We start from the raw sequence: 16,492 nt of genomic DNA on the forward strand, positions 1-16,492 counted from the left end.
TTAAGTTGCAAATTTTTGCACACATGCACTCAAAGTGTCTACCCCCGTTTTTTATATAATTCTGGAGCTCGATTCTGGATTTTTACATTATTTTTAGCAAAACAAACTTTTTTCCTCTAGCAAAATCCTGACAACAGGTTCGCTTTAAGTAAACTAGAGACAGTGTCAGGTTGTCACTGTCTGTAGTTAAAATGTTACCTTGGTTGAAGAATCAGTCTTGTGATTGTGGTTTAATCTTTGTTTGCACTTTTCAGTTAATGAGATTCTCTTGCTCTGGGGCGGAAGGGGGGCTTTATTTGCTCCTTTGGCCTCAGTCATCCTTGTGTGCTTAAATGGCAGGTCACTGATCCTTCAATGACCTGCCTCCTATTTTAAATACTGCGTATTTCTGTTCAGTCGCTACACCGATGCCTCCACCCTGTGACAGTCATTACACTTGTTGCCCATCTGCTACAGAATACAATACAAACTTCTCTCTCCCCACAAAGCTCTACTAAGATCTGCACCTCCCTACGTCTCATCCCTATGTATCGCCCGACACGTGCCCTCTATCCTGCAACTGATCTAAGCCATCCTCCATAATCCAAACCTCTATCTTCAGGACTGCTCAGGTTTCCTGGAATGTACCACCCCAAACGATCCAACTAATACCTAGCTCCCACATTATTAATTGTGCTATATAAAACACATCTCTTTTGAAGGGTCTATTACCTCTCTAGCCTAACTCTACCGTGTTCCCACTTCCTAAAATTTTCCCCAGAATCTGGTCCCTCCTATTCATCAGTCTCTATATCCTCCATGCACCCAATTTTACATTTCCTGCCCAATAAATGACTGACAATCTCATTAGCCAGGTGGCTTAGGCTAGTTTCACACTAGTGTATTTTACATGCAGCGCACGCAAAAATCCTAGCGCACGGTCTGTGCACCCTATGCTAAAGATAGGGTGCACAGATCGCATGCGGCCGTGTGTAATAGTAGGAGGCGATGACCGGATGGGGCGGGCAGGGAGCAGGGCATGTAAAATACGCTAGTGTGAAACTAGCTTTAGCTTGGCATTATGGAAATTTTCAGACCCGAGAACTTTTTTTTTTTCCTACCGGGTTCACATCACGACTAGTGATCCAGACTGGAGATGAGCATCAGCAGTGATCTGGCTATAGAGCGATGCAGCGAGAACCCAGAACCACATCCATTAGTGAAAGACATCACAGATCTTCCCAATATATAAATATTTATTAGTCTTCTCTGCAAGAACAAGGCAGCAAAAGGAGATTTAAAAATGAGAACGATCCCCCTCCTCCATCCATCTCAAATTGGGCTCTGTATCTGGGCAGATGGCTATGGCACGTTGGTGGTGACCGTTCACTCCTTGTCTTTGGGCTTGTGGACTATGACCTCGCCCAAGCTCTCCAGGACTTCCCTCTTGTAGTCGTCAAAGTCGCCTTCAATCTGGTTCACGGTCTGGTCCTCTACTACCCACAGCTGACAGTTTGTCTCTGTGATGAGGCGGGCATCGTGGCTGACCGTGATCACCGCTATGCAAAAAGAGGGGAACACAGCATGAAATGTACATGTGTATAGGGCCAAATACACAGACATTGATGACCTCTGATTAGGGGTCTGCAACCAAAGACCTGCCCCATCAGTATCAAAGTCCTGGACGAGACCTTTAACCAAATGCCCTTTGTACAACCCTTCCGACAAATGATATGGACACTTACCTCCTTTGTATTCATTCACGGCGTCAGCCAAAGCGTCAATGGATTCAATATCTAAGTTATTGGTGGGTTCATCCTGTAGGGGGCAGTAAAGGAGAGCTAGGATCAGTATGACTGGTTCTTCCTATTCATCACCAATCTAGTTATCACATGTACTCACCAAAATGAGGACATCAGGTTCCCGACAACACAATTCCGCAAAGACGACGCGAGCCTTCTGCCCCCCTGCAATGGAGACCAAATAACCCGCCATTAGACTCACTCAGCTGTATCTAGAGGGGCGAGAGGGTGGGATGGATGCGAGGGGCCAGACGGCGGGATGCGAGGTGAGGGGACAGAGGAATAGACGGATGCAAGAGGAGGGGCCTGAGGTGTGAGGCACAAGGGGAGGGGCCTGAGGGCGTCGCAGTCACCTGACAGTTTGCAGATCTGAATGGTGTGTGCGTGGCTCTCCAGACCAAACCTCCCCAAACATTTCCTGGCATCCTGATACGCGAGGTTGAAATTTCGCTGAAGATACTCGGTCGCAGTCTCCTCCATGGTTAGCTGGTCAGCATATTGCTGATTGAAAAAGCCAATTTTCTATGGGACCGGAAAAAAAAATAAAAAAACATGATACAGACATTAAGGAGGTGTGGGATTAGGAGCGGCAGCATCATCCTCTGCAGACCACAGTACTCACCAGTCGGTGATTTTTCCTCATTTCTCCTTTTGTCTGAGAAAATGAACAAGAAACATTTAATATCCGGTTCTAGGTATAATGGATTATAACAGAAATGTTACCCTCCGCTGCCGTATACTCACCGGGGTCAGTCTCCCTGTCAGCAGCAGTAGCAGCGTACTTTTCCCCACCCCATTCGGACCCACGATACAGACTGACGACATGTAAAAGTATCAAATAAGGAAAAACCCATTAATCAAGTCTATAGTGGGGCAGTATTATAGAAGTTATATTCTTGTACATAGGAGCAGTATTATAGTAGTTATATTCTTGTACATAGGGGGCAGTATTATAGTAGTTATATTCTTGTACATGTGGAGCAGTATTATAGTAGTTATATTCTTGTATATAGGGGGCAGTATTATAGTAGTTATATTCTAGTACATAGGAGCAGTATTATAGAAGTTATATTCTTGTACATAGGGGGCAGTATTATAGTAGTTATATTCTTGTACATAGGAGCAGTATTATAGTAGTTATATTCTTGTACATAGGGGGCAGTATTATAGTAGTTATATTCTTGTACATAGGAGCAGTATTATAGTAGTTATATTCTTGTACATAGGGGGCAGTATTATAGTAGTTATATTCTAGTACATAGGAGCAGTATTATAGAAGTTATATTCTTGTACATAGGGGGCAGTATTATAGTAGTTATATTCTTGTACATAGGAGCAGTATTATAGAAGTTATATTCTTGTACATAGGGGGCAGTATTATAGTAGTTATATTCTTGTACATAGGAGCAGTATTATAGTAGTTATATTCTTGTACATAGGGGGCAGTATTATAGTAGTTATATTCTTGGACATAGGGGGCAGTATTATAGTAGTTATATTCTTGGACATAGGGGGCAGTATTATAGTAGTTATATTCTTGGACATAGGGGGCAGTATTATAGTAGTTATATTCTTGGACATAGGGGGCAGTATTATAGTAGTTATATTCTTGGACATAGGAGGCAGTATTATAGTAGTTATATTCTTGGACATAGGGATAAACCAGAAAAAAGGCCAATAAAAGCTCATCCACCACAACAAATCATAAATCCAAAAAAGGATGGAGCCAAGAGCAACAAGTACAAAAAAAAAAAATGTAATTTTATTATGTATACTAAAAAATAAATAAAATACAGAATGTAATAATTCAATCAAGAATTTAAATACAAAAGGGTATCAGCAACACTCAGTTTCACCACATGAACAAGGAGAGCTGAACAGTTGGCAATGTAAACATAATTGCATGTATAAATAAACCTGATATAATACACGAATAATCAGAAAAAAAATAAAAATGTGTTATTACCCACCAAGGAAATGGGCCAAAAAATGTGCAACAAATGCAAAAAATGACTACCATGTATAAAAAACACACAGATATCTCCTTTGATCATATAAAGTGCATAGTGCTGAATTGCCAATGTAAGGCAGAAAAATGAATATTCCTTTCAGAGGTCAGAAAGTGCATAGTACAGTGATCCTAAATAAGGACCTACAAAGCAGAAAGAAATATATCCGTTTGTGGTAACCTGATGTAGATATATGACTGCTATCACATGTCTGCAGAGAATAAAGTAATCCAAAATAAACCTCAAATAAGCCTCGAGTGAGGGGCCTGAGTATATAGGATATAGCTGCTGCCAGTGAAAGCACAAAGAGATAAATACATGCAATGTAAACAATCATGAAGTAGAGCCAAAAACCAACCTTGCCATCATGCTAGGAAGCTAAGGAACGAAACGTGCGTTGGGGTCCCCTTCTCCACATGATGGCAAAGTTGGTTTTTGGCTCTACTTCATGATTGTTTACATTGCATGTATTTATCTCTTTGTGCTTTCACTGGCAGCAGCTATATCCTATATACTCAGGCCCCTCACTCGAGGCTTATTTGAGGTTAATTTTGGATTACTTTATTCTCTGCAGACATGTGATAGCAGTCATATATCTACATCAGGTTACCACAGATATATTTCTTTCTGCTTTGTAGGTCCTTATTTAGGATCACTGTACTATGCACTTGTGCACTTTCTGACCTCTGAAAGGAATATTCATTTTTCTGCCATACATTGGCAATTCAGCACTATGCACTTTATATGATCAAAAGAGATATCTGTGTTTTTTTATACATGGTAGTCATTTTTTGCTTTTGTTGCACATTTTTTGGCCCATTTCCTTGGTGGGCAATAACACATTTTTATTAATTAATTTTTCTGATTATTCGTGTATTATATCAGGTTTATTTATACATGCAATTATGTTTACATTGCCAACTGTTCAGCTCTCCTTGTTCATGTGGTGAAACGGAGTGCCGCTGATACACTTTTGTATTTAAATTCTTGATTGAAATATTACATTCTGTATTTTATTTATTTTTTGGTATACATAATAAAATTACATTTTTTTTTTTACTTGTTGCTCTTATACATAGGGAGCAGTAGGTTAGTAGTTATATTCTTGTATATTTGGGCAGTATTATAGCAGTTATATTCTTGGACATAGGGGCAAAGTAACAGAAGAGCCCAGTGCAGTAGTGGCTATTCCCGTGGCGGGGCCTGCACACTGCCTCACCTCTGGAGTCCATGTCTATGCCAAAATCCAAGTTCTTAAACAGCAGCTTCTGCCCGGTGTAGCCAAACTCAACTCCTGCAGGAACACAGGAAACAGATCAGGCCTTACAGCCCTGGTGTGGGGCGCAGGGCACGGCCTGGTGTCCGGTCTTCTTACCGTGGAGGCCCAGAATTGGAGGGCTGAGCGGTGGGGGGTTTGGGAAGGTGAATTTCACAGTGTACTCCTTTGGCCTCTTCAGTAACTCAGACGGTTCATTGCTTTCTTCGTCTGCGTTCTTCTTTCGACATTTTTGCTGCTTTCGCGTTAAAGCTTCTTTCGTCTGCTTCTCCTGGATGACAAACACTGGAATATGAGCAGGTCGACCTCCTAGAGAGCTCCACTGGCAGGCGTCTAATGCTCGGTCACAGATCAGTGTATGCCACGCCTGTAGGGTGGTTATTACATGCACAGGCTATCCTCCTGCATGGCAGGGGCAGCCTCTTACCGCTTGTTTGGAAGATTTCCCCCCTGCTTTTAGGTCTTTCAGCTTCTTTTCTTGCTTTTCATATTGTTTTTGCATCTCCTTCTGTTTCTGCTGATACATCTTCTTAAAGGTCACTGGAAGGAAAAGCAAGTCACATGTGATCAGAGCCAGTGCACTGTCTGGAGGGGGGGGTCACACAAATGGCCCCTGGAGCATAGACACTCACTGTAATTGCCCCGGTAATAATACAGCTTCTGCCCATCCAGGTGCATGATGTCTGTACATACGTCGTCCAAAAATCCCTGGTCGTGGGACACTATGAGGAGTGTTTTCTTCCAGCTCTGGAGGTAACTGGGAGAGGAGAAACATCAAGATGGAGGCTCCAAGGACAGCAGGTGTCAGACCGTATGTAGCTGCCCTGAGCACATGTAATAGAGATGCTTCAGATTACTCACTTGTTCAGCCAGATGACGGCATTGAGATCCAAGTGATTAGTGGGTTCATCCAACATGAGGAGCGTTGGTTCCATGAAGAGAGCTCTGAAATAAAGAACGTGTGTAATAACATGAGGAGGGGAAAGAGGGGGATGCAGCTGCAGGATATCACCATTTCAGAGAAACTGATTTACAGGGAGGAAGAAAAAAACAGCATAGTGGAGACAATGCTACTACATGATCAACTGGGACCAAGCACTTAATCATGGTAAGCGTCGGCTAGGGACAAGACCAACTTGCTGAATGTGAGGGAAGAGGGGGGGATGCAGGTGCAGGTTCTCCATGTTTAAGGGAAACAGATAAAAAGAAGGAATAGCAGGGAGCATAGAGACCTCCTACATGATCCAACTGGGCCACCCAATTTATGGAGTGTTTGGTAGTAGAGCCACCAACTAAAGGTGAGGGAAGAGGGGGATGCAGCTGCAGCCTTTCACGAAGCATCATGGAGTAGAGCGCAGCTCTTAAGTCAATAAAATCTGGCTAGAGATTGTGTGTAAAGGGAGGCAGGGTATACTTAATTACCTGGCAAGAGACACTCTCATTCTCCAGCCTCCACTGAATCTCTTGGTCTCCCGATCCTGCATCTCTGGGGTAAAACTCAAACCAGCCAAGATACGACGAGCTTTGGCTTCTGCTGAGGCAGCTCCAGATGCCCGTAGCTCTTCATATACCTGGGTGATGACATATAATAGTCATATTCTTCCCCACTGAATGGTACTGCCGTCATCCCTGATACCCTCAGCAGAGACCTTTTCCAGCCGCTCGGCAGCGCTGTCATCTCCCTTCTCCAGCCTGGCCTGCAGCTTCTTCTCCTGCTCCAACAACTTCAGACGTTTTGTGTCGGCCTTGAGAACGGCCTGGACAGCCGGGGTTTCATCTGCCACAACCTCTGCGGACAGAAGTGGGTGACAGACATGAGGAATAAGCCATGGCAGGTGCAGCGGGCATGCAGATATCTGGGCATTCGGCTGTTCTTACCTTGCTCACAAAGCAGCACATCGATGTTGGGGGGAATGTTCAGGGCCCGATTGGCGATGTGTTTTAGGAGAGTGGTCTTCCCTTTCCTGACAGAGAAGACAAAGCCGACCTGAGCATAGAGGAAGCAGAAAAAAAAACAAAGACAAGTGGGCTGCTCCCGCCAGCACTCACCCGTTGGGACCCACTAAACCATAGCGACGTCCCGCCACCACGTATAGGTCAGCGTTAACAAACAGCTCTTTGCCGTGGGCAGAAATGCTGAATTTTTCCAGCTAAACAGAAGGAAATAAAACTGGTATTAGCGTTAGATTAGGTTATGCAGTCACTTCAAAACCTCTGCTTGCTGTCAGTAAATGGAAGGCGTTTACATAGTGGTTGTACGCATGGGATACAGAGAAGGTCCCACTGTCACGAGCCCCACAGAGGTGTGAGCTGCACCACTCCAGGACAGGTTCCCTGCCACTGAATGTAAACTGAGAGCTCATTGACACAAGCAGAGGTGCAGCGTCTAGTTATTAGTCCCGTAAGAGAACAAGACAGCTTACAAACTGCTGGATGAGTTGTCCTAAATGTGACCCCCCGCGTACCTTGATATCGGAGGCGTTCTCCAGCATGGCCTGACGAGACGAGAGCTCCGCCTGTGACACCGAGAAGTCATCTTCAGCCGCTGTGGCCTTCTTCATGGCAGCCACCTGCTTCTCATAATCCATCTATATAAGGAGGGTTGGGAAACAAAAATAAATAAATAATAAGACGGGAATCACAAGTCCAGATACGAATCGCGACTTCTCGACCGGACGCGGCACAAAAATCTGGAAGATCCGGGACCAGGGACGTCAGGGCAGAACTCTAAGACTGACCTGCTTCTTCATCTTCTTCTTCTCCTTTTTGCTCAGGTTGGCATAAGGATCCTCTGCTGTTGCAGGCTTTCCATCAGCTCCGTCCTCATCACCAGACTGTGAAATCAAAGTTCACATCAGATTTTACAACTGCATCAAATCAGATCCTCACAACAAATGGTGGCTGCAGACAGAATATCATCATGTGTCTCTGTATACAGGGAGCTCCCCCTAGTGGTGGCTGCAGACAGAATCTTATGTATCTCTGTACACAGAGAGCTCTCCCTAGTCGTGGCTGCAGACAGAATCTTATGTATCTCTGTATACAGGGAGCTCCCCCTAGCGGTGGCTGCGGACAGGATCTTATTATGCATCTCTGGATACAGGGAGCTCACCCTAGTGGTGGCTGCAGACAGGATCTTATGTATCTCTGTATACAGGGAGGTCTCCCTAATGCTGGCTGCAGACAGAATATCATCAGGTGTCGCTGTATACAGGAAGCTCCCCCTAGTGGTGGCTGCAGACAGAATCTTATCATGCATCTCTGTATACAGGAACTCCCCCTAGTGCTGGCTGCAGACAGGATCTTCTGCATCTCTGTATACAGGGAGCTCCCCCTAGTGGTGGCTGCAGACAGGATCTTATGTATCTCTGTATACAGGGATCTCCCCCTAGTGGTGGCTGCAGACAGGATCTTACGTTTCTCTGTATACCGGGATCTCCCTCTAGTGGTGGCTGCAGACAGGATCTTATGTATCTCTGTATATAGGGAGCTCCCCCTAGTTGTGGCTGCAGACAGGATCTTATGTGTCTCTGTATAAAGGGAGCTCAACCTAGTTGTTGCTGCAGACAGGATCTTATGTGTCTCTGTATACAGGGAGCTCCCCCTAGTTGTGGCTGCAGACAGGATCTTATGTATCTCTGTATACAGGGAGCTCCCTTAATAACACTGCAGACTGCCAATGTAATAATGTCACAGCAAGTACAATATCTGGACCCCCGACATCACAACTCCTGTAACAGTCAGATGCCGTGGCATGTGGGTTCCTGAGCAACATGTTGTAGCCCCACACTCACCTGCTCTTCCTCCCCTGCACTTCCCATATTATCATCATCATCCAGTGCAACAAAGCGATTCTGAGATAAAGAAAAACAGGCTGAAGTACAAAGGCCACAGCAGCTGGGGGGCTTTACATGGGGGCTCCAGTCTGATTATAGTCTAAAAACATTAGCAGGGTGCAGGAGATGGGAAGAAACTGTCAGCAGAGAACATTAGAGTTACAGTCATTTATAGGGACAGGTAAATATGACGACCCCCAATGTGACCTCACCTGCGGTGGTTTCGGCTTCTTATCCCCCTTTTTGGGTTTCTTCTCCTCCTCGTCACTAAGGTCAGGAGCTTTGGGTGGAGGTTTCTGGTGGGAAAATTAATGAACATCTCTATTATCAGATAACCATTTTAGACTGGCAGCTACTTCATTCACCAATAAGGGGAAGGGCCCGCCCATGAGGAGCAGTCAGGGTCACCCGGCAGCAGGAGGACTCACTTTGCCTTTTGTTTTTTCCTTTGGTATCTCCTCATCACTTTCTTCGCTGAGTGGCTGAAAAAAAGGGGGGGGAAAAAAAAAAAAAAAAAAAACAGACTGTAAAGCTTAAGAAAGAAACCAAGGCCCAACGTCTTATCACGTGACCTGCGTCCCACCTTCTGCTTCACAGTTTCATTTTTCTTTCCCTTTTTATTCGGTTTCTTCTCTTCTTCCTATCACATTGGTTTGCAACAATAAAAAAAAAAAAAAAAAAAAAAACACATTTATATGCAGCTGAATAAAGCCACCATTTACAGACAACTGCTGCCCTAACGCTCGCTTACCCAACATTTGGTCCTCCCAAATCACAAACATGCACGCCCAGTGTGGCAGAGCATTCATATATCACAGAGAGGAGGGGAGTAAGCTGCTGCAAGATGCCGCCTCTCCAATTGTAAAAAGAGATTGGGCACGTTGAAATCCAAGTGCCCAATTCTTGTCTCTCCAACATCTTAGATTGCCGGAAGAGTCAGGATACCCCCTCCCTCTTTAGGTGGTCTGTCAGTCTCGTTATAGTGTATGGCGACATTTTTTTTTCTTCGCACATGCTCACTACAGCTCCACTCACAGAGGTCCCTGGGGTCACTGGGTTCTCATCTATCCTGTGGTCGCTCATTACCTTTACTTTCTTTCCCTTGTTTTTCTTCGCTGTCGTCTTCTCTTCCTCTTCTTCCTCCTCCTCATCTTCACTATTATCACTACCGAGTGCGGCAAATATATTTCTCCCCGCAGGCTGCAATATAACCATCAACACCAGTGTGTAAGAATGGAGGCATTTCCCATAGCAACCAGTACACACTGGGGGGGGAGAAAAATGCAAGTCATAGAAGTCTACAGTAAGAAAATGAGACCAAAAAACAAGGACAGAGCGTGTGATCCAGGGTCTGTGCTCAGAATAATTCTGGGGCTTTGTTTCTTATCGCGTTCCTCTCTTACTCCTCCTGGAAATTTCTGATTCACATTGACCACTGGAGGTAGAGTCCGATCCGTGCGGATGGGACAGATCACATGGTGTAAGGAGACGACCCATTAACACATGGAAAGGTCACACCTTGGCATCCATTTATTGACATTTCCAAGAGGAGTAACAGAGGAACAACACAATCCCCCCCAAAGTCTAATATACAAAGCTCAATGTGGGTGTGTATGTATGTATGTATGTATGTATGTCCGGGATTGGCATCTGCACCGTCGCAGCTACAGCCACAATATTTTGTACAGTCACACGTCTGGACCCCGAGAGCGTCATATGCTATGTTGTGAGGTGAAATTTTACCCCCGCGTGTTCCAATTCACCAAACAATTTTGCCCCTATCTACATAATGGGGAAAAGGTGAAAGGAAAAGTGTTGGAGGCAAATTGACAGCTGCCAGATGTGAACAAGGGGGACTTAAAGAATGAGAGCGATGGCACCAAAGAGTATATACCGTGCAGTTGCTAAGGTGGGGCCCTGACATGGGATACTCACTACACACGGGGATATGAACACACAATGCGCCACACACTACCACGTGCTTCACCACATATACCACCCTCAGCACACATTTCACCACACATACACCAACCTCGCCACATAAAAGTCCAAACACAAAAGTCGCCACTCAAAACTCGCCACGCTGTCCCAGAGCTGTTTACAAGATGAAAAATGAGCTGTGATTGGTTGCTATCAGCAACAGTTTTCTTTGTAGACAGTTGTGGTAACAGAGGCTTATTATTCTTATCATTTCTATGGTGTTATCCTCCTTCTGTAAAGCTGGAAATAACACAATTTATTACCGTGCCAACACAGACCACCCTCTGACACAGACTGCAGGGGGAGCCCAGTATCACACAGGATAGGATTAATAGGATTACATACACAGTTCAGCAGTCAGTATCACACAGGATAGGATTAGGTACACGGCTCAGCAGTCAGCATCACACAGGAGAGGATTAGATACACAGCTAAGCAGTCAGTATCACACAGGATAGGATTAGACACATGGTTCAGCAGTCAGTATCACACAGGATAGGGTTAGATACACGGCTCAGCAGTCAGTATCACACAGGATAGGATTAGATACACAGCTCAGCAGTCAGTATCACACAGGATAGGATTAGATACACAGCTCAGCAGTCAGTATCACACAGAATAGTATTAGATACACGGCTCAGCAGTCAGTATCACACAGGATAGGATTAGATACACGGCTCAGCAGACAGTATCACACAGGATAGGGTTAGATACACTGCTCAGCAGTCAGTATCACACAGAATAGGATTAGATACACGGCTCAGCAGTCAGTATCACACAGGATAGGATTAGATGCACGGTTTTTATGTGCGATATAATCATTATAATTTGTTAGAACTAACCACAGTTGGTTACTATGCCCAGACAACGCCGGGCCCTTCAGCTAGTAACAAATAACAATCTGCTCTTGCTCAAAAGATTGTGCTTTTGGTGGGTATTTACTAAAGCAGACATGTCAGAGGAGCTGAGAAATCCCCTTTGAATTGCACACACTCACTTGCGCTTTACCACGTCGGGGGGCCGGTGCAGGGTCTACCAAGGGAAAGAAAAACAAAACAGACTTTAGACAGGAATTACTGGGACATCTCTGGTCCACTGGGCAGAAGGATAAATGGTAATGCTGCCCACTAGTCGTACCCAGCAGAATTATAAGTGCAGCTCTGAAGTACAATAGTGGAGCAGATCAGTCACCCGGCCTTTCCGTACCTGACTCTTCCTCTTCATCGCTTGGCTGCACTGACAGTTTTTTCAGCTTCTCTGTCATCTCCCGGTCTTCATCGTCATCATCATCGTCATCATCTCCTCCCTTGTGTTTCCTCCGGTCCTTCTTCTTCTTGTCTTTCTTTTGCTGTGGGGGGGGGGGGGGGGGAGATCAGGGGATACAGCAGTGGTTATAAGAGACGGGCAGAGCTATGGAGGCAATGATGTGAGAGCTGAAGGTCAGAGTGCCCCCTGGAGATGACAGAGTGCTCGGTTCCCCACCTGTTGTTGTTGCTGCTCCTTCTCTCGCTCTCTGGCAGTTTCTTCCTCTTGCGCCTGTTTATTATCTGCAGACAACTCTTCGAAAAACTGGTGGAAGAAAAGCAAAAAACGATCATCGCCATTCCCTACATAACCGGCGTGGAGAAGGTGAAGGATGCGAACAAATACAAACAGGAGAATCTACGGCCTCCAGGGCACCGCATTTCATCCACACATATCTCCACCAGTCACAGCAGTATCCTCTCCACACATCCCCAGGAGTCACAGTAGCCATTCCTTTGCTAATCAGAAAAGTATTCCCCACATATCCCCAGTAACCACTGCAGCCTCCCCCTTGTAATCACAGCAGATTCCTCAACACACCCCAGTAGTGACAGCAACTCACCACATTATCCTCCCAAAGCTCCCCAGTAATCATAGCAGCCCCCTCCTAATCACAGCAATATCATCTCTGCACTTCCCCAGTAATCACAGCAGCCCCCGCTACTACTGACAGCAGTGGCCTTCTCACCATTTCCTAGTAGGTACTGCAGCCTCCCCTACTAATCACAGCATAATCTTCCCCAGACATCACTGAAGCCTCCTGACACCTCTCTCTTCCCCAGTAGTCATAGCAGCTTGACCCTACTACACTGCAGAATCCTCCTATACAGAGGTCTGGGTGGCTCCACAAAGTGAAGCTCTAAGTGTACAGCAGAAATATGCCAGAAGCAACCAGAAGGTCAGAGCCACAACTGTTTGCTGAACATCTCCACCATGCTAGTTTCCCTCCATACCCACTTATATCCTAACAGTTATTACTCCACTAATCCTTAGTCTTCTTATCACCTTCCCACACTCAAATCTATCCTACAGAACCACAAAATAAGCCCGGCACTGTTCTTCTCCTCACAGCTGGTGACATATCTCCCAATCCTGGACCTCCACAGCGGATACCCCCCCCCACTCTCTCTGGTATGTCCGTCCCATCTGCAATAAGCTCCACGTCATTCACAACCTCTTTACCTCTCGCAATCTATCCTTCAACATCAAAACACGGCTGACACCCACACTCCTCGCCCTGGTAACAGACATGGTGGAGGAGGGGTCTTCTCCATTCTAACACCTGCATCTTCAGCCCAACCCCACTTCTACTCTCCCTCATCCTCCCCTCTTTTGAAGTCCACTCTCCTTCCAACCTTCAGGCCTGGCCACTGCCTTTTATTGACCAATTCTCCACTTTCTCTCTGCTGACATTCCCACCATCATCATGGGTGACTACAACATCCGCACTGACACCCGCCAGTCAGCAGCTTCCAAACTCCTGTCCCTTACTTCATTCTTTGGACTTACTCAGTGGTCCTCCTCAGCCACCCACACACACGGACATACATTAGACTTGGTCTTCACCCATCTCAGCTCCCAATCTAACCTCACAATCTGCCCTCTCCCCCTATCTGACCACCATCTACTTACATTCTCTTCCCCGTCCTCCTCACCTACCCCTTACATTCTCTTCCCCGTCCTCCTCACCTACCCCGTCACATACCTAGACACTCACACTCTCTCTAACTCTAGCCTACTGCTGTCCCCCATATCCTCACTTCACGACAGCCAGCGCCGCTGTAATCCACAATGCTATACTCCCATCAGCTATTGACTCCTCACAAGATCTCCTTCTCTCCTCCACTCGTACGTTCCGCATCCAATCGCTTGCAATTCTTCTCCCGAGTATCCCCATCCTGTAGAATCCTGTGCCCTAACACATCTGATCGTTCCCGACATTTGGATCTTGAAGACCCATGTCTTCAGAACAGCTACAGCCTGCAATTACCCCGCTGCCACCTTATCATCACTGAAGCTGCTGCAGCCCCCAACCTACTGTCTCCTTCCCCCATTATCCTGCAGAATGTAAGCCCGCAAGGGCAGGGTCCTCTCTCCTCTGTGGTAGCAGGAGCGACCTGCCACCTCTGCCGTCATTCCCCTCAGTGGTGACACCTGCCGGGGTCTTCCCGCAACCTCTCCTGCCGCCGTCCTAGCACACTGACCCCAGCTTCCACAGACAGCGCTGTGGTCACAGGACGGCTGCTGACTGCCCACACGTCTGCAGGGACAGAAGGGGCTTACAGCGTCCGGCCCCTGATTAACCATTTCTGATGGAGCCCATTCATTTCAACCAGAATTCTAAAAGAAGACAATAAAAGTAGTTACCGATTTCTTTCCTTTCTTGTCTTTCTTTCCTTTCTTCACCACCTTATCTGAAAGTGAAAAAACAAGTCACAAAACACTGCTGCAGCATTCTCTGCATGCATTCTGCTGACAGTCGGCAATCGCGTGATCTACATAACTGCCCCTCCCCTGAGTGTCTGCCATAAAGTCCCCTGATAGCCCTGCAGCGCACGAACATTGCCACCATGGTGGGGACCTTTCCCCATAATAATATGTACAGGAATTGTAGTCTAAGCGATTTCCCTAGCGTCTCAGACACTCATTATGGAGGAGAACATTGCGGCACCTCTCATATGGCGGAATCGCCCTACACTCCAGCCCTGGACGGAGGCAGCTCCTATTCCTAGAATGCACATCAACGCGGTGTGCAGCCCCCCCCGAAGTGCGGCCCCCCAGTGATCAGCTGATCGGGTCATGGCTTACCAGCTACTGCACCGCCCATAGTTTAGGGGGCCAACACATGGCACCCCCACTGACCAGCTGCTATTAGCCCCAGGGCAGCATGTTGTGCACAGTGTATGGAGCAGCGACAACTACACGGGGCCGCTCACTGCTTATAGCCACACGTTGCCGGAGATAACGGAGGGACGGCAGGAGTCAGATTTATCCTAATAAGTCATCAGTCTCATTACCCATTTATAAAAGTGATTCCCATGTTATAGAGAGACGGTTTATCGCACAGATTTAGATTTGGCCCTTCTGTCTTAACCCTTTTGAGACGTCTCCAGCCCCTTCACTATCAGGATCCACATTGATCCCAGAGGTCAGATCTCCATCAGTTATATAATGGTGCCACAGCCTGGCACTAGGCCTCTCTAAAGTGGACCTGACAATGGGTGAAAAGTACCGAGTTTTTGCTCCTATTTTAGCTTTGCTGCTCCCTTTAATATTCTTATATTCAATCCGTCATATGTCCCCAAAGACTTGGCCATCTTCATTTACTGCTATAGATTAGTGTTTACTGAGCAAGCGTGGCTCACAGATCCTCTGGGGCGTGTCTTTAGGCTGCTCAGGGGGCGTGGCTCACACATCATCTGGGGCGTGCGCTTAGGCTGTTCAGAGGGCGTGACTCACAGATCCTCTGGGGCATGTCTTTAGGCTGCTCAGAGGGCGTGGCTCACAGATCCTCTGGGGCGTGCGCTTAGGCTGCTCAGAGGGCGTGGCTCACAGATCCTCTGGGACATGTCTTTAGGCTGCTCAGAGGGCGTGGCTCACAGATCCTCTGGGGCGTGCGCTTAGGCTGCTCAGAGGGCGTGGCTCACAGATCCTCTGGGGCATGTCTTTAGGCCACTCCCCCACAAGTAGCACTAAATAAAAAGCCCCCTATCTCAGGAATCGTATGGCAGATTAAGAAAATACAAAAAAATGGAAGAATCAGGGGAACATCAGGAATAATACAAGGGTAAAAACTGAACTTTTCCTCTGGTGACTGGTTCCCTTACAGCACCGGACGCCTCCATCGCTGGCGCCATCAGGTCACGCGACTTCACCCTTGTCCTTACAGGAGAGAATGATGCCCGCCCTCGGGTCTCGTCACTTATGCTGGACCAGAATCCAAAGTGTCACTGACACTAAAATAATTGTGTAAATAAATGACTTCCTACGGGAGTGAAAACCTCCATCCAGGCTGGGACTCACCTGTCTCCTTCCCCTTCTCCTCGTCCTCCACATCCTGCTTCTTGGGCATCCTTATACCGTCAGGAAGAAGCTCCTTTTACAGATGTCACCGCCGTCCCGCGATGTCAGTAAAAAACCCGCTTACTCACGTGGCGAAGCCCAATCTACCGGCCCGTACAGAAGCCCGGCCTCCTGAGAATCCACTAACCCAATCAGAACACACGTTACATTACCCATTCCCTATTCTAATGATAGAAAACATGCCACTGGCTAAGATTTGGGTGAAGGAACGGTCGTCAGTGC

The 16,492-nt window shown here is 46.5% G+C and overlaps 1 protein-coding gene across 1 annotated transcript; it reads right to left on the bottom strand.

Moving 5' to 3' along the window:
- Positions 1-1,217: 1,217 nt before the first annotated feature.
- On the bottom strand, positions 1,218-16,480 carry ABCF1 (ATP binding cassette subfamily F member 1). Its single transcript, XM_073548923.1, has 27 exons — positions 16,211-16,480; positions 14,555-14,601; positions 12,365-12,451; positions 12,089-12,230; positions 11,880-11,914; positions 9,989-10,102; positions 9,486-9,542; positions 9,331-9,384; positions 9,115-9,198; positions 8,861-8,920; positions 7,805-7,900; positions 7,532-7,654; positions 7,116-7,216; positions 6,945-7,030; positions 6,716-6,855; positions 6,489-6,637; positions 5,928-6,011; positions 5,699-5,823; positions 5,494-5,606; positions 5,166-5,337; positions 5,010-5,084; positions 2,526-2,596; positions 2,404-2,436; positions 2,135-2,303; positions 1,882-1,946; positions 1,725-1,797; positions 1,218-1,538 (listed from the first exon to the last, which is right to left on the bottom strand). The coding sequence occupies exons 1-27, from the start codon at positions 16,257-16,259 to the stop codon at positions 1,366-1,368; spliced, it is 2,577 nt and encodes an 858-aa protein (XP_073405024.1). The 5' UTR covers positions 16,260-16,480; the 3' UTR covers positions 1,218-1,365.
- Between the last annotated feature and the right edge of the window lie 12 nt (positions 16,481-16,492).

The sequence above is a fragment of the Dendrobates tinctorius genome, unplaced genomic scaffold, assembly GCF_039654945.1.
Source record: "Dendrobates tinctorius isolate UK_male_01 unplaced genomic scaffold, ASM3965494v1 ptg000158l, whole genome shotgun sequence".
Lineage (NCBI taxonomy): Eukaryota > Metazoa > Chordata > Amphibia > Anura > Dendrobatidae > Dendrobates > Dendrobates tinctorius.

What these genes read in the sequence shown, in the direction of transcription:
- ABCF1 (XM_073548923.1), bottom strand. Translation starts at nt 16,259, where the DNA reads ATGCCCAAGAAGCAGGATGTGGAGGACGAGGAGAAGGGGAAGGAGACA. An exon ending in ATGAGAGTGTCTCTTGCCAG is followed by an intron (nt 6,012 to 6,488) that starts GTAATTAAGTAT and finishes TCTTTATTTCAG; the next exon opens with AGCTCTCTTCATGGAACCAA. An exon ending in TGACAGGGAGACTGACCCCG is followed by an intron (nt 2,437 to 2,525) that starts GTGAGTATACGG and finishes TCATTTTCTCAG; the next exon opens with ACAAAAGGAGAAATGAGGAA.